Below are 27,424 nucleotides of genomic sequence, written 5' to 3'. Positions count from 1 at the left end.
CAATGCAGGGGACACAGGTTCGATCCCTGGTCGGGGAACTAAGATCCCACTTGCCGCTGGGCAACTAAGCCCACGCACTCTACAACCCACACACCGCAGCTAGAGAGAAGCCCGAGCGCCACAACGAAGAGCCTGCGTGCCGTATCTAAGACCCGATGCAGCCAAATAAATGAATAAATATTTTTTAAAAAAGATGTAGGTAAGATTTAAAAAAACAAAAGAATTCTTCCTACTCTCATGTGCCCTCTCTGTTCCAAGTACATACTCTACTGGTAAGACTTTTTATACTTCCTGCTCACCTTGAGGGTCTTTGAGGGCATTGGAGCAACTTATTCATCAACCAGTTTGGAGTCTTTTCATATTTAACAAGCAGTACAGCCGTATAGACTCATATAGAACAGTAGACAAGTATCTCAGTCTGAGAAATGGGTATATTCCCTCCATAACTCTTCCTCCAATCTCACGCCAAATCCCAAATCTCAGGAAACTCAGACTTTGATCCAGTGTATCTAAGAGAGAAAGGAGGAAATTGCTAAGGGCGCCTGCTATGCCCATTTCACAGTAGGGGAACTGAGTCTGAGACAAGACTCCCAGGCCAGTGCTGTCTTCAGGAAGCCCTGCTGGCCCCCAAGTTCAGTTTCTATCAAACTGCTACATCCATGACTTTCTAAAGCACCCCCATGACACAGCGTTTTCTTCACTGGGTACGTGAGAGGTGTTTTGGGAATTCTTAATGCAGAGGTGCATTTAAGTGGACGTCAGATTCACTAATGCATTATCTAAAATACAACTGCCTTTGATTTTTGCCTCTTTTGATTCTTTCTCCACTTGTGTTTTTATATCAAAGAGATTCAACCACTTTGCTGGACTTGAAGCTCTGTCTTTCCCAAGAGCTTTCATCGTGTCTCGGCACAGCTTTCCATTCAGGGACGCAGGAGAGAATGAAAGATGAAGAGCAGTGTTGGGCTTGATGTGACTGAATGGGATTTGCTCAAGTCAGGCCCTCTTCCTGGCTCTGCAGAGAGCAGTGCCCACATGCAGCTGGCCACGGCCAGGTCAACACTTTCTCCCTGCCTCTGTCTCCACAGACCCCTGGGTTCAAAGAGACAATGCTAGAATACAAACTATACAAGGCCTGGGTCTGCATTCATCTTACTGCTTTATCACCAGCTCTTAGCACACAAGTTGAACTATTAATAGTTCTTCAATTAGTGTTTGCTCAGTGGATGCATAAATTAATAGAATGGATCTTGAAAACCTGATTAAAGAATCTTCATTGTCCATGAAAACCCTTTGACTTGTTGGGCCACAGCACTGGAAACCAAGATTTCTAGGGTGGGCAATTTGCTTACTCTTAGAAGGAATCCAGGTAGACAAGGGACCCTGCCTGATACCTGCCCTGCAGATTGCACACTGGAGCTTTAAATACTTGACTTAGAAGCTCCCAGCCTCTGTCTTCTTTAAAATGGTGTTATTGGGAAATTGCATTAAACTTCCATTCAAGCAGAGTTTGTAACTATTCACATTTATACTTAAACTTACGTTTATTTTCATATATTCTTTCCCTGGGTCCCCATAAGGGCCTCTGGGACTGGAGGGGTGGAGAATATTATCCGAGGTTTATAGCAGATCAGACTGAAGCAAAGAAAGTTAAGACTTTTACTTTGGATCACAGAGCAGGTGTGTTGAAAGCTGAGCTAGAATCCAGATCTCACCCTGGGTTGAACGAGTAATACCTCCTGCAGAGGATTCGAGCTCACATGGAGCACGGGGACCAATATCAAATCAGAAGCCAGCCTCTTTTCCTGTCTGCTGGACACAAAACGTTTTCAGATCTGAGCTGAGGTGTCCCAGAAAGCCGTTTTCTGTTTCCATCACAGAACAAGGCCTTCTCCTGCAAGAACGTATGAAAGCATGCTTAAAAGTAAAGAAGGGAACAGTGCAGAAAACCAGCAGAAAGCTCCTTTCCTGAAAGAGCTGCGGGCAGCTGATGTGCTTTCCAGGCGCCCTGGCCGGTGACTCATTCTTGCCGGGGCTGAGCCTGCCCTGCCCAGCGTCAGAGTCTTGAGAAGTCACAGGCAGCACTCCTCACGGCCCCCCAATCTGCGTTCCAGCAGCTGGGGTCCCCAGGGGCACCCAGAGCCTCAGGATCTGCAGCCTTTCTCCCCATGTCTGGGCACTCTCTGGTCGAGTGTTCGGTGAACGGTCTCCTGGCTGAGGGGCCGAGCAAAATCGTGCTGGGGATTCTGCAAAGCAGCCATCAAGCACGCCCTCCTAGCCCCAGTTATCTCTGCAACTACCACGCGAGGGAGACAAGGAGCAGGTGGCCTCTGCAGAATGGGAAATGGCCAGTGGACGTCTGAGACGAACAGCACTTCCTACGACCCTTCTGTATGAGATTTTCAAGGTTATCCTGGAATGGCTGCAGCCACTCAGGCAGCAGAGGAAAGGTCTGCCTCTCTGTGATGGGTGAGATCTTCCTCATTCAGTCCATCAGGCAGTTGGCTCGTGGTTTATAGAACATTCATCTAGGTTGTGCTATCAGGGACACAGTTTCCTGGGAAGGGACGTAACTGTGAAGTCAAGAGCTTGCTTATAAAGATGAAGAAGGGCTGAAGGATAGTATCCCCAGGATCAGAAGCTCCTAGAACCTTCTGGAAGGAGCAGCTCATCAGTCTCAGTCTGCTCCTTGGAACCTCAAGGTCTGCAGGCCATTGGGTGTTGGGGGCTGTGATCCCCCTGGGCTGGAGCCAGACAGACCTAGATCCCAAACCTAAGTCAGCCACTTAGCACCTGAGCTTCATTTTCCTTGTCTGAAAATGGAGTGATGATAACCGTACTGGTGTAAGAGCTCTGTTGTGAGGATTAAATGAGCCTATATGATATGAGTGTCTTAGCGAAGTGCCTGGCTCAGGACTGGGCAGACACTGAAGCTATTGCTGTTGCAATCTCACGGTCCTGCCCAGCTTCATCAGAGTCTTGGGAGCATTTTAAATGACTGTGGGCACAATATCAGAAAAACAGTAGACCGAGTACTACAGGATTCTGGGTGTTTCTTTAAAGCGCAGCATATACTCCAAACATATTTTATAGCCCTTTTGAAAACCTTGGGGCATTAACACATCCTGCCCATCTCAATTTCTTAGAGGGCAGGGAATTACTGTATCAGAATTTTTAATGGTGGGTCTACACAGCAGTTTTTCATATTTGTAAGGGTTCAAACGGCCACAGACCTTCGGCTCAGACAGTAGGAGTGACCGCAAGGTGAATCAGACACATGTTGCCTTTTCCTTTCTGTCTGCTGCTAAGATCTCAGATAAAAAGAAGGAAGACAGGGAGGGATAAAGGAAACAGCATAGATTTTGGGCCTGACCAGCGAGAACCCAAATATCAGCTCTTCCACCTGGATGTCACTTATCCTCTTTGGGACTCATTTCTTATTTATTCATTCATTTATTCAATAGTAATTTTTGAGTACATAGTATGTGCCAGGCTCTGCTGTGGGTACTTGGGATGTATCGGGAAACAAAACAGACCCCAAATTGAGCCGGGGGGTGGGGGGGCTTACATTCTAAAGGAGGGAGAGAGACTGTTGGAAATAAGCCTGATGCCTGAGCAAACAGTGCAGTGTTTCTATAACGGAGATTACCAGCTCTCACTCCCACGGGTTGTTGTGGCGATAACAAGTGACTGTCCATGTATCAGGCATGGAATACAGCAGCCATTTAATAAAGTGTTGCAATTACTGTTTTTTAAATTGCTCCCAGATTTCTTTAAACCCTTTAAACACTAAATGTGGAGTTTGCACCTGGAATGTGTTCATTTATTCATTCAACAAACAACTATTGAGCTTCCATTATATGCTAGAACCTGTACTAGGCACCAGGGATATAAGTGAATAATATAAGAAAACATGGTCCCTGCCCTGAGCATCTCCCAGGCTACTGCTGGTCCACATCTATTGGTCCATTGTACACTAGAGGAGAGGCCTTTGAGGGCACAAAGCCAGAATGACCTTGAAGTTCAGGGTTTCTGAATCAGAATGGTCCACCTCACTGATGATGTTTTGTTTTTGTTTATTGACATAGAGTTGATTTACAATGTTGTGTTAATTTCTTCTGTACATCAAAGTGACTGAGTTATACATATATATATATATATATATATATATATTCTTTTTCATATTCTTTTCCATTATGGTTTATCACAGGATATTGAAGATAGTTCCCTGTGCTATACAGTATATACTATACTTGTTCTTTATCCATTCTGTATATGATAGTTTGCATCTACTCACCCCAAACTCCCATTCCTTCCCTCCCCCCCACCCCTGCTCCCCGTTGGCAACCACAAGTCTGTTCTCTATATTTTGAGTCTGTTTTTGTTTGGTAGATATGTTCATTTGTATCGTATTTTAGATTCCACATATAAGTGATACCATATGGTATTTGTCTTTCTCGTTCTGACTTACTCCTCTCAGTATGATAATCTCTAGGTCCTACCATGTTGCTGCAAATGACATTATTTCATTCTTTTTGATGGCTGAGTAATATTCCATTGTATATATGTACCACATCTTCTTTATTCATTCATTTGTTGATGGACATTTAGGTTGCTTCCATGTCTTGGGTATTGTAAGTAGTGCTGCTCTGAACGTAGGGGTGCATGTATCTTTTCAAATTAGAGTTTTCTGCAGATATATGCCCAGGAGTGGGATTGCTGGATCATGTATTAGCTCTATTTTTAGTTTTTTGAGGAACCTCCACAGTGTTCTCCACAGTGGCTGCACCAATTTACATTCCCACCAACAGTGTAGGAGGGTTCCCTTTCCTCCACACCCTCCCCAGCATTTGTTATTCGTAGACTTTTTAGTGATGTCCATTCTGACTGCTGTGAGGTGGTACCTCATAGTTTGATTTGCATTTCTCTAATAATTAGCTGATGTTGAGCATCTTTTCTTGTGCCTATTGGCCATCTGATGATGTGTTCTTTAATTCAGCATACCCCAGCTATGGCTGGCGATTCTAGGAATGCCATGAACCAGGATATGGAGATTGGGGTCACTCCCAGGGACCCTAAGAAGGTTCCCAAGCAGGCCCGCGATTATATCCCCATCGCCACCGACCGCACGCGCCTGCTGGCGGAGGGCAAGAAGCCCCGGCAGCGCTACATGGAGAAGAGTGGCAAGTGCAACGTCCACCACGGCAACGTCCAGGAGACCTACCGCTACCTGAGCGACCTCTTCACCACCCTGGTGGACCTCAAGTGGCGCTTCAACCTGCTCGTCTTCACCATGGTCTACACCATCACCTGGCTGTTCTTCGGGTTCATCTGGTGGCTCATCGCTTATATCCGGGGTGACCTGGACCACATCGGGGACCGGGAGTGGATCCCCTGTGTCGAAAACCTCAGTGGCTTCGTGTCCGCCTTCCTGTTCTCCATAGAGACCGAGACCACCATCGGGTACGGCTTCCGGGTGATCACGGAGAAGTGTCCGGAGGGCATCATCCTCCTTCTGGTCCAGGCCATCCTCGGCTCCATCGTCAACGCCTTCATGGTGGGGTGCATGTTCGTCAAGATCAGCCAGCCCAAGAAGAGAGCCGAGACCCTCATGTTCTCCAGCAACGCCGTCATCTCCCTGCGGGACGAGAGGCTCTGCCTCATGTTCCGGGTGGGCGACCTGCGCAACTCGCACATTGTGGAGGCCTCCATCCGCGCCAAGCTCATCAAGTCCCGGCAGACCAAGGAGGGGGAGTTCATCCCGCTGAACCAGACCGACATCAACGTGGGCTTCGACACGGGGGACGACCGCCTCTTTCTGGTGTCCCCGCTCATCATCTCTCACGAGATCAACGAGAAGAGCCCTTTCTGGGAGATGTCGCGGGCCCAGCTGAATCAGGAGGAGTTTGAAATCGTGGTCATCCTGGAAGGGATGGTGGAGGCAACAGGTGAGCCGCTTTCTCCTCCTCGGCCCCTCCCCTCAGGCCGCTGCCAGGACTCCAGAAGGTGGAGTCTCCAGACGGCAGCTCAACTGCCCGACCCCTGCATGGTGATCTGGGGGGTACTGTTCCTCAAGGTGGAGGTGTGAGAGCAGTTAAGGTGTACGGAACCCGCCCAATGTCTGGGTCCATTCTAGACTCTACACTCGCAGTATCTCAGTGAGTGGCCTAGTTTTCCTTTAGTTGTAGTTATGGAAACAGAGGCACAGGCAAATTATTTGCCCAGGAGCAAGGGCTCCTCAGTCATGGAGCCAGGATGCAGGTCAAAGCATCCGACAGGCTACACCTAACTGCCATCGTGGAGGAGGTGTTACCCAAAGAGACTTCTGTGAGCAAATAACTTTGGGAAACTCCGGGTTAAGCAAAGGTGAACCGGCTTCTTACAGCAGGACTTGGCATTGTCTTTTTACGTGTGAATCACCTCCTGAGGAGAGGACAGGATGCGGCATTTCCCAAACCCAAGGTTCCCAAAGTCACAGAATCCTCTTTTGGGAGAGACGCCTATGGGCCCCTGTGGGCCCCTGTGGGCCCCTGTGGAGCAGGCTGCCCGTCATCTTCCCTGTGGAAAGGGCTCCATGAACACGAGGTGTGCAGAAAATAGTGCATCGCACCCACACGTGCCCGGCCAGCCCCTCCCTGCCCAGTGACTGACTCACGGGCAGCCGAGCGCTTCCCAAGGCCGAGCTCTGTGCGGGGCTCGGGGAGCCCAAGGCCTGGGGGACCCCGTGTCCCCGCTGTACTCCCTGGGCCAAGGAGCCCCCGCTAACCTGGCACCCACCTCTGCTTCCTCCCCTTCTCCTGCCCCCTTCTCTTCACTCACGGAGGAGTCTGAGCCACAGGTCTGACCCTAAGGATGACTTGCAGCAATCTCACCCGGGCCCGGAATATACGTGTTTTTCTAATCTGGCAACAACGCTGGAGGGCTGGCTTCAAGCTCCTGTTAAAGATACGGTAGCAGCTTTGTGCAGACAGGAAGGGCTCATGCTCGGGTCTGCGGCTACACCTTGTCTGCCACACCACACTCTCCCCCACAACGTTGCGGGCCTGGCCTCCTGAGAAGCTGGGTGCTGGGTGGGAGACTCGGACCGGGCAGCCACAGACCCTCCCGATCGGAGCCAGTGGAAACGGCTGGGGTGTGAACAGGCTCCAGAGGCCTAGACGGAGGGGGCTGTGTGGCCATCTGCCGGGGGCCGAGCCTGGCCACGCGGCATATAGTGGCAGCGGAGGAAGCCCTTGGGGCCAGGACATCTGGGATGCAGGGAGCCTCCTCCCACAGGGCCAGGGGCTTGCGGGTCACCCCGACCTTGGTGCCGGGCTCGGATCAGAACGTGGGCTGAGATTCTGGGAAAAGAGCTCCACTTGGAGGCCACAAAGGAGGGGTCAGGTCAGAGACGCGGGGACAAACAGGAAAGCGGTGCCTAAGCTCGGCCCCTCACGCCCCAGCCCCGCCCTCACTGCCACTTGCCGGCCTCTCCCTCACGATGCCTCAAAGTCAGGTCCTGAGGTTGGCCTGCCCCATTTGGTTGGCCTCCTCTGCCCGCATGACCTGGGTAACCCTGGGTCTGCAGGGAGACAAGAGAAGGAGACCACCCACCCACACTGGCTCTGATCTCAGCATCTCTAAGAGCTTGGTGGCCACACCTATGGAGCCAAGTACAGGCTGTGAGTTCAGGCTGAGGTTTGACCAGCATGGCTCTGTGCAGCCTGCCTGTGTGACTTTGGGCAGATTGCTCAACTTGTCAGCAAGGTGAGGATAATAAACTTCACAGGCTCGCTGGGGGTTAAATGATGAAATGGAGTAGCATATGTGAAGCGCAGTGCCTGCCACCCAGAGGGGTTTCTGTCCTTTCCAAGTGCATTGGAACATGGATGCCAGATACACAAGTAGGTTTCCAGCCCTGGGGCAGCCCCCTCCCAAGCGATGGGACAGGAGAAGGGCAGGAAGACCCCAAGAGGCTTGGCCCAGAGCTTCCATGGAGGTCCTGTCCTGCTGTTTTTCCTGAGGCCCCGAGCCTGCAGACACCTGGCCCCTGTCTAGGCTGGTCAGTGACCAGCTTGGGCCTCTGCACCTCTGCTGAGCTGGGGGGCTTGTCCAAGGACTGAGGGGAGAGGCCTGGTGCAGGCAGCACCCTGAGAGCAGAGAACAGGCTACGAGCCGCAGCATGTGGGGTACACTGGAGTTGCCCAGCACCAGAGCACCGAGTGGGGAGCAGCCTCTGCCCTGGGTCTGGTGTGTATGAGACCCCTGCCAGAGAACGTTCAAATTGGGGGGCTGGAATAGGTGTCTTCTTCAGTCCCTGAAGAGCACAAACTAGGACCTACCTTCCTTGGCTGAAAGATTAAATATCAGAAAGCTGCTTCCCCATGACCCTGAGCTCAAAGGCGTCCTCATCCATAAACAAAGCTGTCCTCTCTGGAGAGAAAGGAGCACCTAAAAATAACACAGGCACGCCAGGGCGGAGCGGACAGGGAATGGAGACATTGGAGCATGCTCCAATCAAGGAGCCATGCTGTGAGTTTGTGTGTGTGTGTGTGTGTGTGTGTGTGTGTGTGTGTGTGTGTATGCACATGTAGGCTTCTGCCCATGTGTATCCACCCAAAACAACCCCTGGGTGTTCTAAGTGCCTGTCAGTTTCTCTGGGTTCAGCCATGCTGAATTTATCTTTGTTCCAACCCTTTTCCTGCCTCTTTTCTTGTCTCACTCTTCTAGAACTTAATGCATTTTCAGGAACCACGTCCATTTCTGAATTATCCACTCCAATCTCTAGGAACCAACTCCAAAATCTTGCATTGTTAATTTCTAATTTTCTGCCTTCACCACTCCTCGAGCTCCTTCGGGGCAAGGACCGTGTCTTATTCAGCTTTCTATCTGCATCGTGCTTAGCACAAAGCAGACGTTCAACAAGTGCTTGATGAATGATTGGATGGATGGAAGGATGGATGGATGGATGATGGATGGATGATGGATGGATGAATAGATGATAGGGTGGATGGATGGATGGATGGATGGATGGATGGATGATAGGGTGGATGGATGGATGGATGGAGGGATGGAAGGATGGATGGATGATAGGGTGGATAGATGGATGGATGGATGGATGGATGGATGGATGGATGGATGGATGGATGATAGGGTGGATGGATGGATGGATGGAGGGATGGAGGGATGGATGGATGATAGGGTGGATGGGTGGATGGATGGATGGATGGATGATGGATGGATAGCTGTGGCCACTCCTAACACATGTGCCTTCTGTTCACCCAGGCATGACTTGCCAAGCACGGAGCTCCTACATGGATACGGAGGTGCTCTGGGGCCACCGATTCACTCCAGTCCTCACCTTGGAAAAGGGCTTCTATGAGGTGGACTACAACACCTTCCACGACACCTATGAAACAAACACGCCCAGCTGCTGTGCCAAGGAGCTGGCAGAAATGAAGCGGGAAGGCCGGCTCCTGCAGTACCTCCCCAGTCCCCCACTGCCAGGAGGCTGTGCTGGGGCAGAGCTGGACACAGAGGCTGAGCAGGACGGAGAGAAAGAGCCTGAGGGTCTGAGTGGGTCCCGGGAGACCAGGGGCTCGGTGTGAGGACGGTACTCTCCCCGCGACCTCCCCTCACTGGCTTCTCATGAGCACAGATGCTGCAGGGCTGGGGGCGGAGGGGTGAACCAGCTGAGTGTGCTGGGGGTCAGCCAGGAGCCGTTAGGCTCTGTGGGGAAGAGCAGTAACCCAGTCCTGGCACCTCCCAGCTCTTGCCTGGGCCCCCGTGGCAGTGCTGCTTCTTCTCCCCTGGCCTCTGTCACACTGGCTAAGGGCCAGGCCAGGAGGGGTTGCCCCACAATGAAACACACAGGTGGCCTCTCTCCTCACACCCCTCTCTCTGCCAACTGGCCCGGATCACCTGTCTCTTTGGGTTTCACTCACGCACGGGCAGCAGCCCTCCAGGGATGACACCCAGAGAGGGCTGTCACCCCCTTCCCCTCATTCTGATCACCCTGGGGCTTGTTGTGGATTCAGGGCGGGGAGATTCTGCCTGCCCAGAAGTTCAAGCCCCCGGTCCTCGGGGGAGCTCACAGACTTCGGGGTTAAGGTTGATCCAAGTCTTGCAGCAGTTCCTTGCAAATCTGTGACCAGTGACCACTTAGTGCGCTACAGAGTGCAAGGCCCTTGCTGGACGATCCCTGCATTACCTGTGAAGTGTGCGTTTCCCCCTGCTGTGTTCTGCGTGTCTAACGTAGCCTACAGATCACTGCTTTCCTTTGGGTGACATTTAGTCGGAGCCCTGGGCCGCAGAGCACCTCGGGCACGTGCAGCGTCAACGTCGGTCACTTCCTGGCCTTCCCAGCCACACGGTGCCTGCACCTCCCACCAAAGAGAGAACGCCAGCAGCTGGATCTTTGCTGGGACTGTTGGCCCAAGAATCTCAACGTACTTCTGAGCTTCACTGTGGTTTAACTCACAATCTCAGAAATCCCACGGATGCTGAGGTCAGAGGACAGGATGAGCCAGTCGGTGTGAAACAGGGAGGGGGAGGGAAGAAACGCAGAGAAAGGCAGGCAACTCGAATTTTAAAATCAGCAACAGCAGCAATTGTCGCTGGGATCGCTGACTTCAATCTCTGTTACCAGGCGATGTATGGACATGAAGCAACGGGAGAGGTGCCCGCAGAGGCGGCGTCACCTTTGAACCCAGGCTGGCGACCCTCAGCTGGTGCCTAGGCCTGGGCCCTGGGCCTCCCTCCGGCAGGCAGGAGTCTAACACAGCGGCTGGGCCTGGAGAGCAGAGATGATGGCCAGGGGACGGGGGTGGCGTCACCCTCACCTTACAAACACGGAGAATCGGGGAGAGAGAGTTGAGTGGACAATGGCATGGGACTTCCCTGGCGGTCCACTGGTTAGGACTTGGCACTTTCACTGCCAAGGACCCGGGTTCAATCCCTGGTCAGGGAACTGAGATCCCACAAGCCGTGTGGCACCGCCAAAAACAACAAAAAAAAGACAATGGCAGAGGTTTTTCCTTTCCAGTCTAGAGGCACAGGAAGAGGACGGACAGACGGTGCAGCTGCCACAGCGACGGGGCACGTCCGGCACGGGTGGAGGCCGACAGGTTTCTCATTAGCTGACCTAGACCTGGAGAGAGCTGTCGGATGTTCTGGCCACAGAACTAGGGAGGCCTCACCACCCCTGCACAGCTCTCAGCTGGCCTTTGAAAATGGAAGCATCTTCCTGCCCCAGACACGAATGGCCTTCCCTCGGAGTGCGAGCAGGAAGTTAAGGCAGAGCGCAGGAGACTGGGTTTGGATCTCAGGCCCACTTCCCCTGGGGCTGGGTGGTCCAGGTCCTGGGGCTGCAGAGAAGAGAAGCAGGCATCCACACCTGGGGGGAGGGGCACCCTGGTGCTTGGGCGCGGGGGCTGGACCTGGACAGGTGGGCGCCGGAAATCAGTGAGCAGTGGGGTCTTCCCGACAGGGGCGTGGTGCTGAGTCCTGGCTCCTGGCATCCTTCTGCGGTGAAGCAGGGCTTGGAGGGAATGGGGAATGGGCTGGAATACTGACTCCGGGGAAAAGGGAACAGGCAGGCTGGCGCACCCCAGTGGGGCGCTGCTCACCATCAGGAATCTGAGGCAGGGAGCCTGTTACCGAGACCGGATGCCTTGGGGGTGGAGGAGCTACAGCTGGAACTGTCAGACCGGAGGGCCGGTCCACAGCTCAGGCCCGCCAGATCCAAGGCTGGCACTGCAGGACTGTTTCCACGCCCCTCCCACCCCCAGCAGATCTAAATGCTGCTTTTGTCAAAACCGATCAGTGCCTGCAGGTTTAGAGCCCTCGGTGAGGCAGCTAAGCAAGGACGGGGAAACCATGGGAGAAGCTAGCCTTGCAGCTGGCCTGGGTCCTGGGCCTGTTTCACACCTGCCTCCTTAGCATCCCCAGGTGGCCACGTGAGCAGTAGCCTCCAGGAACCTGGGCCACATCACGTCTGTCAGCCAACTACAGACGCTGTGGAGGCCACAGAAGAGGAAGAGATGAGCACAGTCCTATTCGAAAGCCCTCTGATGGGCCAGAGCTCACTCTACTGGGATGAAGCAGGTAGTAATCCCAGTGTACACATTAGCTGCTTTGTCTCAAGAAAACTCAAATGCAAGACGACAGCCCTTTTTATCCCAAGGCAAGCCTTTCTTGAGGATCAATTGATCTAACTAACGTTTTGAAACATTCTTCAAATCCTTTTCTGGAAGTTCTTGTATAAACATGGACTCACTCAATGTAAAGTCTGACGAAGGTCAGAACCTCAGTGGAGATCACTTTAAAAACATTGCATCTGCCCACAAGCCACCTGTGGGTCCCAGCCCTTAGCTGCATGGCTCTGAGATCACCCATCTCCTCTGATGGGCCACAGAGAGGTGAGCCAGGCTGTAAGAGGGGCTCCCCACAGGCCTCAGCATCTCCAAAATCCCAAAGAATGTACTCATGGGTCAGACCCCAAAAGCCTTGGGAGCTACCTTCCTGCCTCAGCTTCCATGTCCTTCCTCTCTGGAGCCGTTCCCTGTAAGGGAGAAGCCCCCAGGGGCTCAGAAGAAGGTAGTCCCCCTAGGCATCCTCTCCCCATCAGTCTGACACCTGCTAGGTCTCCACAGCCTTGCCCAAAGGCCCCTGGTCCTGGGCCAGGTTGAATGGGTTTTGCCCGTGACTCTCCCCTCCAGATGCCACCCTTGCTGTGCAGTCAGCCCACTTTCTGTCATTTCCTCGTGGTGCTTGAGGCCCTGGCCGGAGCAGCTGGCCTTGACGGAGGGGAAGGAGCCCCTGTCTGTCTGGGGGAGCCCCCCTGCTCGTGATCGGTAACAGCCGGGCACCTTCTGCCACATGCTGGTCCCACGCCTGCCTTCCAGCACGCCTCAGCCCTGTGTCTCCCGTGAGCTGAGAGCCACGGAAACTCGAAGTTTTTGTACGGAAGTTGCCAGAAACTAAAACGAACCCCCTCACCAAAAGTTGCCTGTTGGGCTTCCCTGGTGGTGCAGTGGTTGAGAGTCCGCCTGCCGATGCAGGGGACACGGGTTCGTGCCCCGGTCCGGGAAGATCCCACATGCCGCGGAGTGGCTGGGCCCGTGAGTCATGGCCGCTGAGCCTGCGCGTCCGGAGCCTGTGCTCCACAACGGGAGAGGCCACAACAGTGAGAGGCCCACGTACCGCAAGAAAAAAAAAAAAAAAGCTGCCTGTTGTTGTCTAAGAATATGCCCTGAACACATCTCTGTGCAAACCATTTACTGCGCACCTACTATGTGCCCAGCAATGTGTCAGGCCCTTGCCCGGAAGATGGCACTGAATTCTCAAAACACTGCAGAGAAGCTCTTAGGAACCCCTTGCTACCAAAGAGATAACTGAGGCTCAGCAAGATTAGTTCGTTTGCTCAAGGCCACAGGTGATCAGAGGAGGCAGGGCCTTTGGGCCCAGCAGAGTCTCCCAGACAAACACGGATGTGCCCTCATCCTATATAATGCCCGCCCCCAGGGCAGCTCCTGAGCTCGGTTGCAGAGGTAAGGCCACCCCACCTCTTCCAGCCGCTCCTGCGCCCTGCTGTGGACTGTCAGCTTCCAGCCCCCAGCAATGTTCTCCTGTGGCAGAATAATTGGGAAACACCTCTTTTCTGATCCTGAGAGAATTAATGAGCTGTGAAAAGAGATTAGATGGGTAGTCATTGCTTTGGGGAAGAAGCCACTTATTCTGCTCAACTTGGTTTTTGCTAATGACATCCTCTTACACTCCTGTGTCAAATCCCTTCCTCCCAGTGTAGGATTTGTCAGTCTTCTTATTAAAAAGAACACCATTACACTGCTAAAAAAAAAATCATCCAATAAAGTGGATTTGATCTTAACAGAACTCTTTCTCGTTTTAAGTAGATGGCCGTTGGTTTCCCATTCCAATTCACTGCCAGTTTAAGCAAAACTGTCCTTCTTGTTTTCACCAGTCTAAAAACACAGTATCAATATCTAAACTAGAGTGGAGGTGGAGTCTGGGTGAGGAAACTGGAGGTGGAGAGCTGGACCAGGGGTCAGGGCTCAGCCTCCAGGTAAAGGGCAGGGTGAGGGCACCATCACCCAGAGGATGTGAGCGATGTGCTTCTCCTGCTCATTCATTCCCTCCCGCATATCATTCTCACACATTCTTTCATGTTAAATATTCAGAATCTGGGACTTCCTTGGTTGTCCAGTGGTTAAGACTTCACGCTTTCACTGCAGGGGGTGTAGGTTCTATCCCTGGTTGGGGAACTAAGATCCTGCATGCCATATGGACCAAAAAAAAAATAATAATAAATATTCAGAATCTACACTACCTAAATAATGAGTGTCTCAAAAATAAACTCAAAATGGATTAAAGACCTAAATGTAAGGCCAGACACTATAAAACTCTTACAGGAAAACATAGGCAGAACACTCTTTGACATAAATCACAGCAAGGTCCTTTTTTGACCCACCTCCTAGAGAAATGGAAATAAAAACAAAAATAAACAAATGGGACCTAATGCAACTTAAAAGCTTTTGCACAGCAAAGGAAACCATAAACAAGATGAAAAGACAACTCTCAGAATGGGAGAAAATATTTGCAAATGAAGCAAATGACAAAGGATTAATCTCCAAAATTTACAAGCAGCCCATGCAGCTCAATATCAAAAGAACAAACAATCCAAAAATGGGCAGAAGACCTAAATAGACATTTCTCCAAAGAAGATATACAGATTGCCAACAAACACATGAAAGGATGCTCAACATCACTAATCATTAGAGAAAGGCAGATCAAAACTACAGTGAGGTATCGCCTCACACAGGTCAGAATGGCCATCATCAAAAAATCTACAAACAATAAATACTGGAGAGGGTGTGGAGAAAAGGGAACACTCTTGCACTGTTGGTGGGAATGTAAATTGATACAGCCACTATGGAGAACAGTATGGAGGTTCCTTAAAAAACTACAAATAGAACTACCATACGACCCAGCAATCCCACTACTGGGCATATACCCTGAGAAAACCATAATTCAAAAAGAGTCATGTACCACAATGTTCATTGCAGCTCTATTTACAATAGCCAGGACATGGAAGCAGCCTAAGTGTCCATCGACAGATGAATGGATAAAGAAGATGTGGCACATATATACAATGGAATATTACTCAGCCATAAAAAGAAACGAAATTAAGCTATTTGTAATGAGGTGGATGGACCTAGAGTCTGTCCTACAGAGTGAAGTAAGTCAGAAAGAGAAAAACAAATACCGTATGCTAACATATATATATGGAATCTAAAAAACAAAAATGGTTCTGAAGAACCTAGGTGTAGGACAGGAATAAAGATGCAAACGTAGAGAATGGACTTGAGGAAACAGGGAGGGGGAAGGGTAAGCTGGGACGAAGAGAGAGAGTGGCATGGACGTATATACACTACCAAACGTAAAATAGATAGCTAGTGGGAAGCAGCCACGTAGCACAGGGAGATCAGCTCGGTGCTTTGTGACCACCTAGAGGGGTGGGATAGGGAGGGTGGAGGGAGACACAAGAGGGAGGAGATATGGGAACATATGTATTTGTGTAGCTGATTCACTTTGTCATAAAGCAGAAACTAACACACCATCGTAAAGCAATTATACTCCAATAAAGATGTTAAAATAATAATAATAATAATGAGCGTCGAAAAGCACCCAGTGCAGCGAGCCCCTGCACTGGGGTCTTCATTCATCACATTAATTAGCAAAAGGATTGATTTTACTGAACGATGGGGGAGGGGCAGAGGAGGCTGGGATGTGTCACATGGGCACAGGACTTCAGGATTTTCAAGTGAAGGCCAACGGTTTCTGCCGAGATTGTCATTAGAGGCTTTACAATTGGCTTCCCTTCTGCTCCAGCCCCACCCGACGGGAATTGAACGGTTCAGATCTACGGAATAGGTTAACGAAAGGTCCCTCACTTAAACCATTCTGAAAGGATAAAACAGCTCTCCAGGGCTTTGATTTAGGATGGGACGCGGTATTTTCAGTTGTGGAGGAAATGCAGCACTGATGTGTGGGAGCATCTTCTTTGTCTGGCTCTGTGGCCCACCCATGTGACCAGGCATGGCTTAGGCTGGTCCAGCTGCTATGAAAAAAATACCACAGACTGGGTGGCTTACACAACAAACATTTATTTCTCACAGTTTGGTAGGCTGGGAAGTCTAAGATCAAGGCTCTGGCAGATTTGGTGTCTGATGAGAGCCTGCTTCCTGGTTCGTAGACGGCTGTCTTCTCACTGTATCTTCTCACAGTGGAAGGGGTGAGGGAGCTCTCCAGGGTCTCTTTTACAAGGGCACAGATGCCATTTGTGAGGGCTCCACCCTCATCACCTAGTCAGCTCCAAAGACCCCGCTTCCTTGTACCAACACATTAGGGGTCAGGATTGCAACATACGAATCTGGAGGGGACACAACCATTCAGTCCATATGTAAGCACAAGCAGATCAGTGCATGTGACCAAGGCCATAGCAGGTAAATTAGCCTTGGGCAAAAGCACCTGGTAATACTGAGGGTGAGATGGCCTTCATGGTGGTGATGTGGAATACAAAACACACATAAAGGCCAGGAAGTTCTGGGAACGGTTGGCTGTTCACCTGCAGGGATGCCTCTTTGCTGGGGATCGTACTGCAAAGACTGTTCAGTATCAGAAGGGAAACTCCAAGTCAGGGGGCAAGAAAAGCCCCCTCAATAAACACATTTGCCACTCAAGCCTGGATTACAATTCGAGGAAGGAGAACTACACACAGGTTTCTAGTAAAATGCAAAAATCTGAACATTTTCCTCAGAAAACCGACCTTGCCCAGAAGGTCCAGTCTTTGCTTGTGCCAGTCAGAGAAGCAGGGTGAGATGCATGCACTGGGCACCCCTTTGGACCCTTAGGTGCAGCTGTAAAGCGTGCTGGCTTCTATACGGCAGATAAATATCTAGGAAGGAGTTTCAGAAACAGAAATGTTGCAGACTTTTTCTCTAAGGAACTATTTACCTTTACTCAGAAACTGCTACTAAAATAACCTCGACTCTCTTAGTGAAGACAAACGTCCTAAATCACAGGGGAGGAATTAATGAGAATGTGGGCACATGGTACTTTGAACATCATTCTTCTATCCCGTGGCAACAGTGTAAGTGGAGAAATCCAAGGCTGAGGACATGAGGCTGCTGGTAGTAAGAACGTGGTTGATAAGTACGTGCATTAAGGAGCCCTTTGTGTGCACACACCGAATGTCATGGTCACATTCCAAATTGCCTCTTAAATAACCATACTCACGGATCATATGCTAGTTCTATATTTGGTTTTTTAAGGAACCTCCATACTATTCTCCATAGCGGCTTTACCAAGTTACATTCCCACCGGCAGTGTAGGAGGGTTCCCTTTTCTCCACACCCTCTCCAGCATTTATTGTCTTTTCACTTTTTTTTTTTTTTTTTTTTTTTTGGCCACCAAGCTGAATGGCTTGCAGGATGTCAGTTCTCCAACCAGGGGTGGAACCTGGGGCCACAGCAGTGAAAGTCTGGAATCCTAACTACTAGGCCACTTGTTGGCAGATTTTTTTTTTTTTTTTTTTTTGACTGCGTTGGGTCTTCGTTGCTGTGCAGGCTTTCTCTAGTTGTGGCGAGCGGGGGCTACTCTTCGTTGCAGTGTGCAGGCTTCTCATTGTGGTGGCTTCTCTTGTTGTGGAGCGTGGACTTCAATAGTTGTGGCAAGTGGGCTCAGTAGTTGTGTCTCACGGGCTCTAGAGCGCAGGCTCAGTAGTTGTGGCACATGGGCTTAGTTGCTCCGTGGCATGTGGGATCTTCCTGGACCAGGAAGAAGAAGAAGATTTTGAGGGCCCCTTGCCTCCAGCACTCCACGGGTGATAACTTCAGGGAACCCTCCCACAGACACGCACAAATACTGCTTCTAGAGCCCACAGGATTCCATGGAGATGCTGAGCAAGGAACCCATGGAAGAGCCATGAGGTGAGAACACAAAAGGACCCAATATTTATCCACCCCGTAAGCAGAGCACATTCTTCAAAGTTCCCACCACAGAGACCTGCTTGTTCCCAAGCACGCCAGCTCCCGGGAAGGCCAAACAAGAGAGGACCAATCTTCAAACAAGAGGATTCCTGGGTTTCACGTGGATAACCTCTTCTCTTCCCTCTGAATCTGGCCTATTTTGCTTTCTTTCTTGCATGTTGCCTGGTCTAGATTGCTCTGAATTCCTCTCCTAATTAGTTCTTTTTTACATTGTAGCTTTGCAACTTCTTTTGATTTCCACTGCCCATTTAAATGCCTCATTTTCATTTTTGAAGCATTCTTTTAAACTCATGTCACCTCATTGGTTTTTACTGTGATGTCTGACAGGTAGCTCGCTTAAAAGAGTGAAATTTCCATAGTCTCCTGACAGATTTGCATTTTCACATCAACTGGAGAACAGACTGTTGAATCCTTTGAAATAGCTGGTGGGCAGAAAGGTGTACTGAATCAAACAATGGGCTTCTTTTGCAGTATGAGACTCAGGGAAGAAAACGTAAGGAATTAACCAGGGGCGAAGAACTTGATCAATAGATAATATACGATTTGATTCCTGCATTACTGCCTCTCACTCTACGCCATCTCTCTTAATTTATATTCACTATGCCTAGGATAGCCTGTTCTGGAAGGTAATCCAGAAGCAGCCTCCGCTGCAGTTCAATGAACTGTCCCAAATAGTTCCACTTTATTCGTTTTATTCACTTAAAGACGGCCTTCCTGTGTTATGAGTCATGACTTTCTTTTCCAGGGTGACCACCCATCATTACTCTTCATTGGCAGGAGAGTTGTGCTTCAAGTTTCTGTAGCAAAATCCTTCAGCCACATTTTAGAAAAAGCCCAATAGATGGTGATTTTTTCATTCACCCATTTACAACACAGATACACAAGACACACACCCCTCCAAGATGCGCAGCCACCATTAATTCACGATTCTTTAGCTCACTTTTTCCTTATTGACCTTTGAATTGATTATAATAACCATTGCCTTACTCACTGATTTCAGTGAGAGTTATAAATAGAAAACCATGCACAAACATTAATATCCTACGGTTGCATTAACATCTCACCATTATCTTTAAATGCCACACAGCTGAGGAGCAAGAGGTGCTAATGCAGGAAGTGTCTCTGTCTGAACTTGGAGTGTGCACACCATCTTGGAAAGAGAAAAGCCTTTTCAGCCACATTAAACCTCCACATCTCTTTCCCTGCTGGAGAACAGTGATAACTACCTGCTCTGGTGCAGGGCAGCCAGGCATTGGCCCCTCCTGGCCAACAGGGTTCAGATCCCCTTTGCTCCTTCACACAGGGCAACAGTTCTGAGGGAGGGCTCAGCTTCCGCAGACCGGAGTCATCCAGAGGCCAGCTGTGCTCACAGACCCACCAGGTCCCTCCAACCTCCTTGCTTGTTCAGCTGCCACCATCTGTTGACCTTGGAGGGGTGGGGCCCCCCTGTCCTGTCACTCAGGGCAGTGGCGGGCGAAGGCACAGGGGGCGGCCCTTGGGGGCACATGCTGCCTTTGGGGTGGGGCTGATTGGGACACAGTGCTCTAGGGCTGCAGCAGTGCTGGGGACCCTGCCCTTCTGAACTGTCCATGGTCACCGATGTGAGCAGAGGACGTGGGAGATCCACCGGGGCTCTGAGGGCTCTGAAATGCCCGGATGCTGATGGCTTCGGGCTGCCCGCCGCACGTGCACCGTGGGGCTGCCACCTCCTGTAGCTCCCAATCCTGCTGTTTGCTCAGCACACTGGACGGCACGACCGCTTCTCCAAGGCCTCACAGGTTCGTGATTAAGCATAGGACCCTGGGGGAAAGGGGGGGAAGGAAAAATTGGGAGATTGGGATTGACTTACACACACTCATAGGTAACCAACAAGGACCTACTGTATAGTGTGGGAACTCTACCCAATACTCTGTAACGACCTATATGGGAAAAGAATCTAAAAAGGAGTGGATAAGTATATATGTAATTGATTCACTTTGCTGTACACCTGAAACTAACACTACATTGTAAGTCAACTACACTCCAATAAATATTAATTAAAAAATAATAAAAGCATACGGACGCTGGAGCCAGAGAACCTGGAGTTAAGCCCTGGATCTACAGCTTGCCCATGTTCTAGAGCCAGTCACTTCATCTCCTCTGCAAAAGGACGTTATCATTTCCCATCGTGACAGACCGGCTGGGGGAATGCAGGTAGCTGATAGCCTGCAGCTGCAGGTGACTCCAGGCTCTGCCTCAGCTTTCAAACCCAAAGCCAGGAGCTCCGCAGGCAGGCAATCAGTTGCTGGGTCCGCGAGGCTCCCCGGTGAGCACCACTCCCACACCCCGCTCCCCGGGGCCCCCAAGAATTTCTCCAAGCTGCACCGCAGTCTGGGGGTCTTCCTGCCCCTCCTCCTTCCTCTCCCCCTCCTTTCATAGTCTGCAGACCCACACAGTGACCTGGGGACCCTCTGCCCACTTCTGCTTAGTCTCCCCTTTCTCAGGACCATCCCTCCCCACACATCTCCTGGACATTCTTCCTGGAAGATGCAACTTGCTCACGACTGGCCCACGGAGAGAAGCTGGCGAGGGGACTCACACACCAACGCTCTTCCCTCATCCGTTGAGGGTGGCCCTGGGGTTTTTCAATCCCCAGACTTTCAGGGTTGGGCTGCCCTGCATACTGGCTGAGCAAGCTCTTATTGTACTGAAAAAAAAAAAAAAAAACCCAAAAACCTCTCAGGCAGAGAAGCAGAGAGAAGCAAGAACTTGTGGGCAGGAGTAGAGATTGTCCACTGCATCTGTGGAAAACCCAGAAGTGGGCCACGGGCATGGGGCTGGGCCTCAACATCATCTGTGATGAATGACATCAAAGCAGCAATTCTCAGACTTCGGGACTCGTATTTCTGGGAGTGCACAGTGGTCATGGTGGTTTGTGAAGGCCCCATGGTCAGGGCGAGGCAAGTGCTTGGAGCACCCATTTTCTTGCAGGTTTCTGTAGGGAAGCACAATTTTTTTTTTCGCAAATGGATACTATACATTGGAATGCAGACCTCACATGCATTTTTACACAACAACATGAAACTTCAAGAAAACGTCATGCTTGACACTGGCGGCCTTATGGGGTCTCCTAGTCCCCCGTCATCCAAGTGGAAAGGCTGACAAGTAGAGCTGTGGGTCATTGAAGCCACTGAAGAGTTTTAGGTGAGAAAGTGCAGCGGTCAGATCCGTAGTTTGGAGGGCGAAGCTAACAGCAGAGAGAGGTCGGGTGCCCTAGGGGTCACTGAGGGCCTGGTGTGTGCAAGACCAAAGTTCTCATTCTGGGGTGAGGGGGGGACTCCAAGAAGTGATTCTACAACGAGTGTTGAATAAGCATTTTGAGGTCCGCTCGGGACCGAGGGCTGCGAGAGAACATATAGCAGGAGGATGAGGGCTGCTGGCCATGGTGGTCACTGACCAATTCCTCAAGGTCACAACACTGGACTTGCGCTCCAAAGGACCAGCAGGAATGAGTTAGGTAAAGGTTTAGAAGAAAACGTCCCAGGGAATAGCTTGTGCAAAAGCCAGGAAGAGGGGGAGCCTGGGAGGTTGGAGGAACGGGCAGGTGTGAGCCCCAGTGTCCCGTGGGATGTGCCTGGTGAGGCTCTTGGGAGTGGCCCCGCCAGGCCTCCAGGCCACGTGCAGGGGTCTGGTCAGAAAAAAAAAAAAAAAAGCCTGCTGGCAGGTTTTGCACAGGGGAGCAAAAAATTATATTTGTGACTTTTAAAAGATCAGTTTGACTGCAGTGTGGAGAATGAGATGGAGGAAGGGTGGGAACAGATGTGGGGAAGTGGGTTAGGAAGAGATGTGTTTGTCCAGGCAGGAGACGCTGGTCGCCTGGACTAGGGGAGTAGAAGTAAATCAGTAGACGTGTGCACCAGTCAGGGCTCTCCAGAGAAACAGAACCCATAGGAGGTTCTGCCGTGTGTGCTGTGTGTGTGTATATATGGGGGGTTGGTTTGCAGGAAGAGAATCAGTATTGTCTTGCAAGACAGTTGCCTCAGGGGAGGCCATCACGGTTCCTCCAGGCAATGCAGGGTTAATCCCCTCAGATGGGGGTGAGGATGCCACTGCCTCTGGGGTGGCGAGTCCTCTTCCACAGGTAAAGATGACATTATCAGAATTCAGGAGATTAATGTCCCCAGCCTCATCATGATCTTCCCACAGGTCCCCATCCCAACTCAGATCCCATCCTTCCCCAACCAATGCCCGCACTTTAACAGCAGACACCCTAGGAGGCTGGGAGTTCAACTTCTATAGTAAGTCAGCCACTTGCATTGTAAATCAACTTGCATCACTTTGCCTAGTAAGTCAGCAGGAAGAGTGCATTTGACTTTCAGCCGTCTCAGCCCTGCAGCTCCAGGAGCTGAGGGTGTCATCAGGACACACCCCGATACTCTCAGGTCCTAGGGCACTGGAGCTGGGAATTCCAAACCCTGAGCTCATCCTTTTCTTTTGCCACTTTGTCCAGTGACATTAGGAGCAGCCACCTAAGGTTATTATATGCATTTCCAAAAATGGTTTCCAAATCAAAAGTATATACACGGTCACCCAGCATCCTGCTTCTTCCTCAACTAGGAGTATCTTGGTCACCTTACTTCTTAATCGACTAGGAGTATCCAGTGAAGATAGTTTGCACATCTCCATAAACAGTTCATGTCATGGACTATCAGTGCTCTCTTTACTACTGGAAATAGAGTGATTAGCATTTTTAAATCTAATCAAATTAGAGAACCAATTCCAGAAACCCCACAACCAATTCAGAAAACTCATCCTTCAAATTCTGTTCCTTTACAACCACTGTCAGTACCCACATCTGTATTAGTCAGGGCTCTCCAGAGAAACAGAACCAATAGGAGAGTGTGTATGTATGAATGTATGTATGTAGGTATGTATATAGGTATGTATGTAGGTATGCATGATGAGGAATTGGCTCATGTGATTATGGAAGCTGAGAAGTCCCATAATCTGCCATTTGCCGGTGGTATAATTCAGTCTGAGTCCAACGTTTGGGAAACCAAGGGAGCCAGTGGTTTAGATCCCAGCCCCAGAGCAGGAGGGGATGATACAAGGGGTCCCAGCTCAGCAGTGAGGCAGGAAAAAGGGGTAAATTCCCCCCACCTCTGCCTTTTGCTCTATTCAGCCCCGTCATGGAAGGGAGGATGTCCACTCACATTGGGAAGGGCGGTCTACTTTACAGAGTCCAATAATTCACATGCTAATTTCATACCTAGAAACAATGTTTAATCTAGATATTCTGTGGCCAGCCAAGTGAACACACAAAATTAACCTTCACTATAAAAAGAAGTGGGCAGCTTCAGGTGATATTTAAGAGTTAAACTTGGCAGGACCTAGTAAGGAATGAGAGAAGTGGACAGAGTAGGGTGAGAGATGTAAAGACGGACTCCCTCATTCTGGGCTGGAGCCACTGGATGACCGTGGTAAGTAGGGCAGTGGGCGTCTGGAGAGAAATGGATTGGGGGAAGACAGGTTTAGAGTTTTGATTGTGTGCTGCTGTTTTAAGATGCTACAGACTTAGTGTATTTAAAGGCTGATGGGAAACATCAACCAAAGAGGAGAAGCAGACAAGGCCCAGCAGTGAAGGGATCATCAACAGACAATCCCAGAGAAGAAGGGAGGGTGGGACGCGCAGCACAGTGGACAATCCGTATCCGAGAGATGTTCGCTCTTCCCGGGCTTTCCCATCACCTCCTTCTCCCTTCCCTTCGTCCCTTTAAAATCCTGTTCCTCCTTCATTGCCCAGAGGAAGTTAGCACCCCTTTTTCGTCTTCCCCAACCTGACCTCCGTCCTCCTCGTCCCACTGAATGCCCAGGGCCTTTGCGGCACGCATCACTTACACCAAATGATGACCCATGTCCTCTGGATTTGCCGAACACCTACCGGCTGGCCTGTCCATCAAGGTAGCATTTCCTTTCTTTTATTGATTCCCTCAACACCAACCTCTGACCTAACATGAAAGATAAAGGGGATTTTTACTGCCCAAATGAACCCATACAGGAGTCAAGGTAAGGAGAAAACCTCATAGCTCCCCTATGCACATCAGGACTCCAGCCCTTAAGTGATGCTCAGAGACAGACGGATGTCCTGCTAACAAGGTCCTCATTTCTCAGGAGGATGGTAGGGCTGAGCTACTGGCAATTAAGAAGAAGTGCAAAACAAGAGAGCAGGATGGTGGACCTCGGAGAGCCTGGGGTGTTGACAGCATCCCTGGTTCCTGTCTATTTCCCCCGCCTCATCAAACGTGGCAAACGAAGATAGGAGCTAATCTCAGAAGCCATTAGAAGGTGCTAAGAATTGACGAGGTGAGAACACCATGGCGTGGGCATGTCCACCCCGCACAGGCATTAATCAGTTGCTCAGTGAAAATAGCAGGGAAGAAGCTTGGCAGGAGAGAGGCAGCAAAGATCCCTGCCCGTGGCCACGCCTAGGCAATGTCCACCACAGGCATTTCTCACCTTCAGATGACTTGTTTGTCACATCTGTCTTCGGAAGTCTAGGGGCAGGTTAGGAAATTGAGTTAATTAAGAAAGGGAATCTATGTAAAGTGCTTAGAATAGGGCCTGACACACAGTAAGCATCAGTGTTAGATATAATAATGAAATAGCACAGTAAAAACTATTAGTATCCTTGACAAGCAAAAGCTAAAGTCAGAGAAACCTGGATTTGAATAAGGCATCTTCTAGTAGAGTTATCTACTATTAATAATAAGACATATAGATTCAGATTTTTTTTGTCTTCATTTGAAAAATGAAGTTATTCCTGCCTATGGTGCAGGACTGTGGTGGGGACAACAGAAGATACTACTGTAAAGTCTAGACGAGCCCTTCAGGATTTCCCAAGGGAGGAGGGGTGGGCTCTCCAAGGCAAAGATGGTCTTAACAAATGCACACCCTTCACACCAGGAATCTCCCTTATAAGTCATTGCGATGGTGAATTTATGCGTCAACTTGGTTGGGCCAAGGTGCCCAGATATTGGGTGAAACATTATTCTGGAGGTTTCTGTGAGGGTGTTTGGGATGAAATTAACATTTAAACCAGTGGACTTTGAGTAAAGCAGATTGCCCCTTATAATGTGAGCGGGCCTCTCCAATCAGACGAAGGCCTGAACAGAAGACTGATGACCCCCAAGCAAGAAGGAATTCTGTAGCAAACCTGAACTGGGACATCGGCTCCTTCCTGGGGCTCCAGCCTGCCAACCTACTCTGCAGATTTTGAACTTGCCAGCCACATAATCTCATGAGCCAATTCCTTAAAATAAACCTAAATACACATCGTATTGATTCTGTTTCTCTAGAGAACTCTGTCTAAAACAGACACAAAACTCCCTCTGGTTGTCAGAATGATGCAGATTGAGATCCCCTACCTCCCCAACATTGCAGGACCAGCTAGAATGTCTGTCCTGATGGCTAAGGAGAAGAAAAGGAAAGGATTGCGCCTCTAGTATCAGCGCTGTTTGTCTGCCTAATTCAGCTGAGCCCACACTGATGATCACAATGGCAAACTTTCATTACTAGGACTCCAGGAAGGGAAGACCTAGAGAGAATTTATTTAGACTTTGCAAAAGTATATGGTGCCCGTTATTGACCAGAGACTGTGCTAGAGATGGGATAATAACAACACAATAATAATGAGTTTAATTGAATCTGAAACACAATCCATTGTAAGGCACACCATATTTTATGTTCCCAGAAGACAGGAAAAAAAAACCCTTCAGATTTCAGAGGTGTCAAAATGGGGAAAAAATACATCTCAGAATGAATAAAATAGGATAATAATGATAATAATAAGATGTCTAGGACTTGCTATGCACAGGTACTGTTCTGGGCACTTTGCATGTATTAATTCTTTTAATACAGCAAACTTATGAGATAGAATCCATTATTGTCCCATTTTATGGATGAGGACACTGAGACTCAGACAGGCTAAGTGCCCTGCCCAGGTTCACTCAGCTCCTAAGTAGCAGAGCCAGGATTTGAACCCAGGCAGACTGGCTCCAGAGTCCGTGCTCTCAACAGCTCTATAAGAACCACAGTTAGGAGACAGCTCATTCCGAATCTGTCCCATTGTCCAAGGACCTGCTGAGCGGCCCACGGCCCATTCTAGAAAGTCCAGGGGCTGTCAATCGGCTTGACTGTAAGTGACCACTCTTAAATGTACCCCTAGCTTTTTTGAGACGTTCAAATGAAATATATCTACAGCAGTTCATGACTCTGTCATGAAGTCACTTTGTCAGATGGCAGATTTGGAGCGAGGACAGACGTCAAGGAGCCACATGTGGTTTATCATCCGGATTTACCGAGAGGACATCACATTACCTCATCTTATCACGGCCCTCACCCATGAATTCACTAAGTAGGTAATTATCACACCAGCCAGGTGCAGGACAGCTGCTAAGGATCAAAGATCCAGATGAAATGGAACAGAATGCCCATTCCCCGCGGCCTCCCTGAAGTTGAGGACGCAAAACGAAAGACCTAACTCAGGAGAAGACGGAAGCAGAATATAAGGAAGGGCCCTGCAGGGTAATTTCTGAGATGGTTTATTCTTCTCTGATAGTTTTCTCCTGGGTATTCATGGCATCCTGGGGGCATCTCACCTCAGCAGAGAGATGACGCTGCCACTCCGGTTCCCATGGAAACCGAACTGGGACAGAAGGAACAGGAGGCTCTTCAAGGTCATCAGAGCACAGAGCTCGGGAGAGAGGAGACAAGGACAGCAAGGAGAGGGAGCTCTTCCTCCCACTCATCACTGAAACACGTGGCTCCATCAGCAACACGACCTTGGGGCCCCAGGCGGGGAGTTCTGGGGGAGGAGCCTGTGCGCCTCCCCTTCGCCCGCCCCCGCCCCCCGCCGGAAGTGCAGGGGCGGCCCAGGACCAGGCTGGGGGTGCGGGCTGCTCCTCCGGCCTCCCGGCCCAGCCCTGAGTCTGGTTTCCAGGAGACGTGCCCTGCAAGTTTTGGAGATGAATGACTGTCCCCATGTGCCCTCCCCTCTCCTCAGAGCCACTAGGCTTCCAGCGCCATCTTCGTTATCAGCTTCCGGAAGATGTCCTGGAGTCGAGGACTGCCTCTCTGAGGATCCTCTGATCAGAAAGCCGAGTGTGGGAGGGGCCAGCTCAGGGCCAGGGCCGGAGAGCTGCTGCACCGGCTTCATCTCGCTCTCGTTCTCACCGCGCTTCCCCGGTGTGTGTCTGTCTGCTGCAGACTCTCTCCTTTCAGCCTTCCTTGTTTAACACCCCGGCCGTGAACTTCTCCTTCCTTCCAAAAGCCTCAAGAAAAGACCTTTCTGCCTCCCAGCCGCCCAGGCTTCAGAGCAGGGCTGGCCGTTCCCTTGGAAC

General features: G+C 50.2%; 1 protein-coding gene across 1 annotated transcript; it reads left to right on the top strand.

Moving 5' to 3' along the window:
• Positions 1–5,008: 5,008 nt before the first annotated feature.
• KCNJ5 (potassium inwardly rectifying channel subfamily J member 5) lies at positions 5,009–9,587 on the top strand (the record flags this gene model as incomplete). Its single annotated transcript, XM_081239598.1, has 2 exons — positions 5,009–5,948; positions 9,265–9,587. Exons 1-2 carry the CDS (start codon positions 5,012–5,014, stop codon positions 9,585–9,587), a joined length of 1,260 nt encoding a protein of 419 aa, XP_081095724.1. The 5' UTR covers positions 5,009–5,011.
• Positions 9,588–27,424: the final 17,837 nt, after the last annotated feature.

The sequence above is a fragment of the Mesoplodon bidens genome, assembly GCF_964165515.1.
Source record: "Mesoplodon bidens genome assembly, chromosome: 7".
In the NCBI taxonomy this organism is placed as follows: Eukaryota; Metazoa; Chordata; class Mammalia; order Artiodactyla; family Ziphiidae; genus Mesoplodon; species Mesoplodon bidens.
Note: the sequence above shows the minus strand (reverse complement) of the source record. Positions and strands in the feature narration are given on the sequence as shown.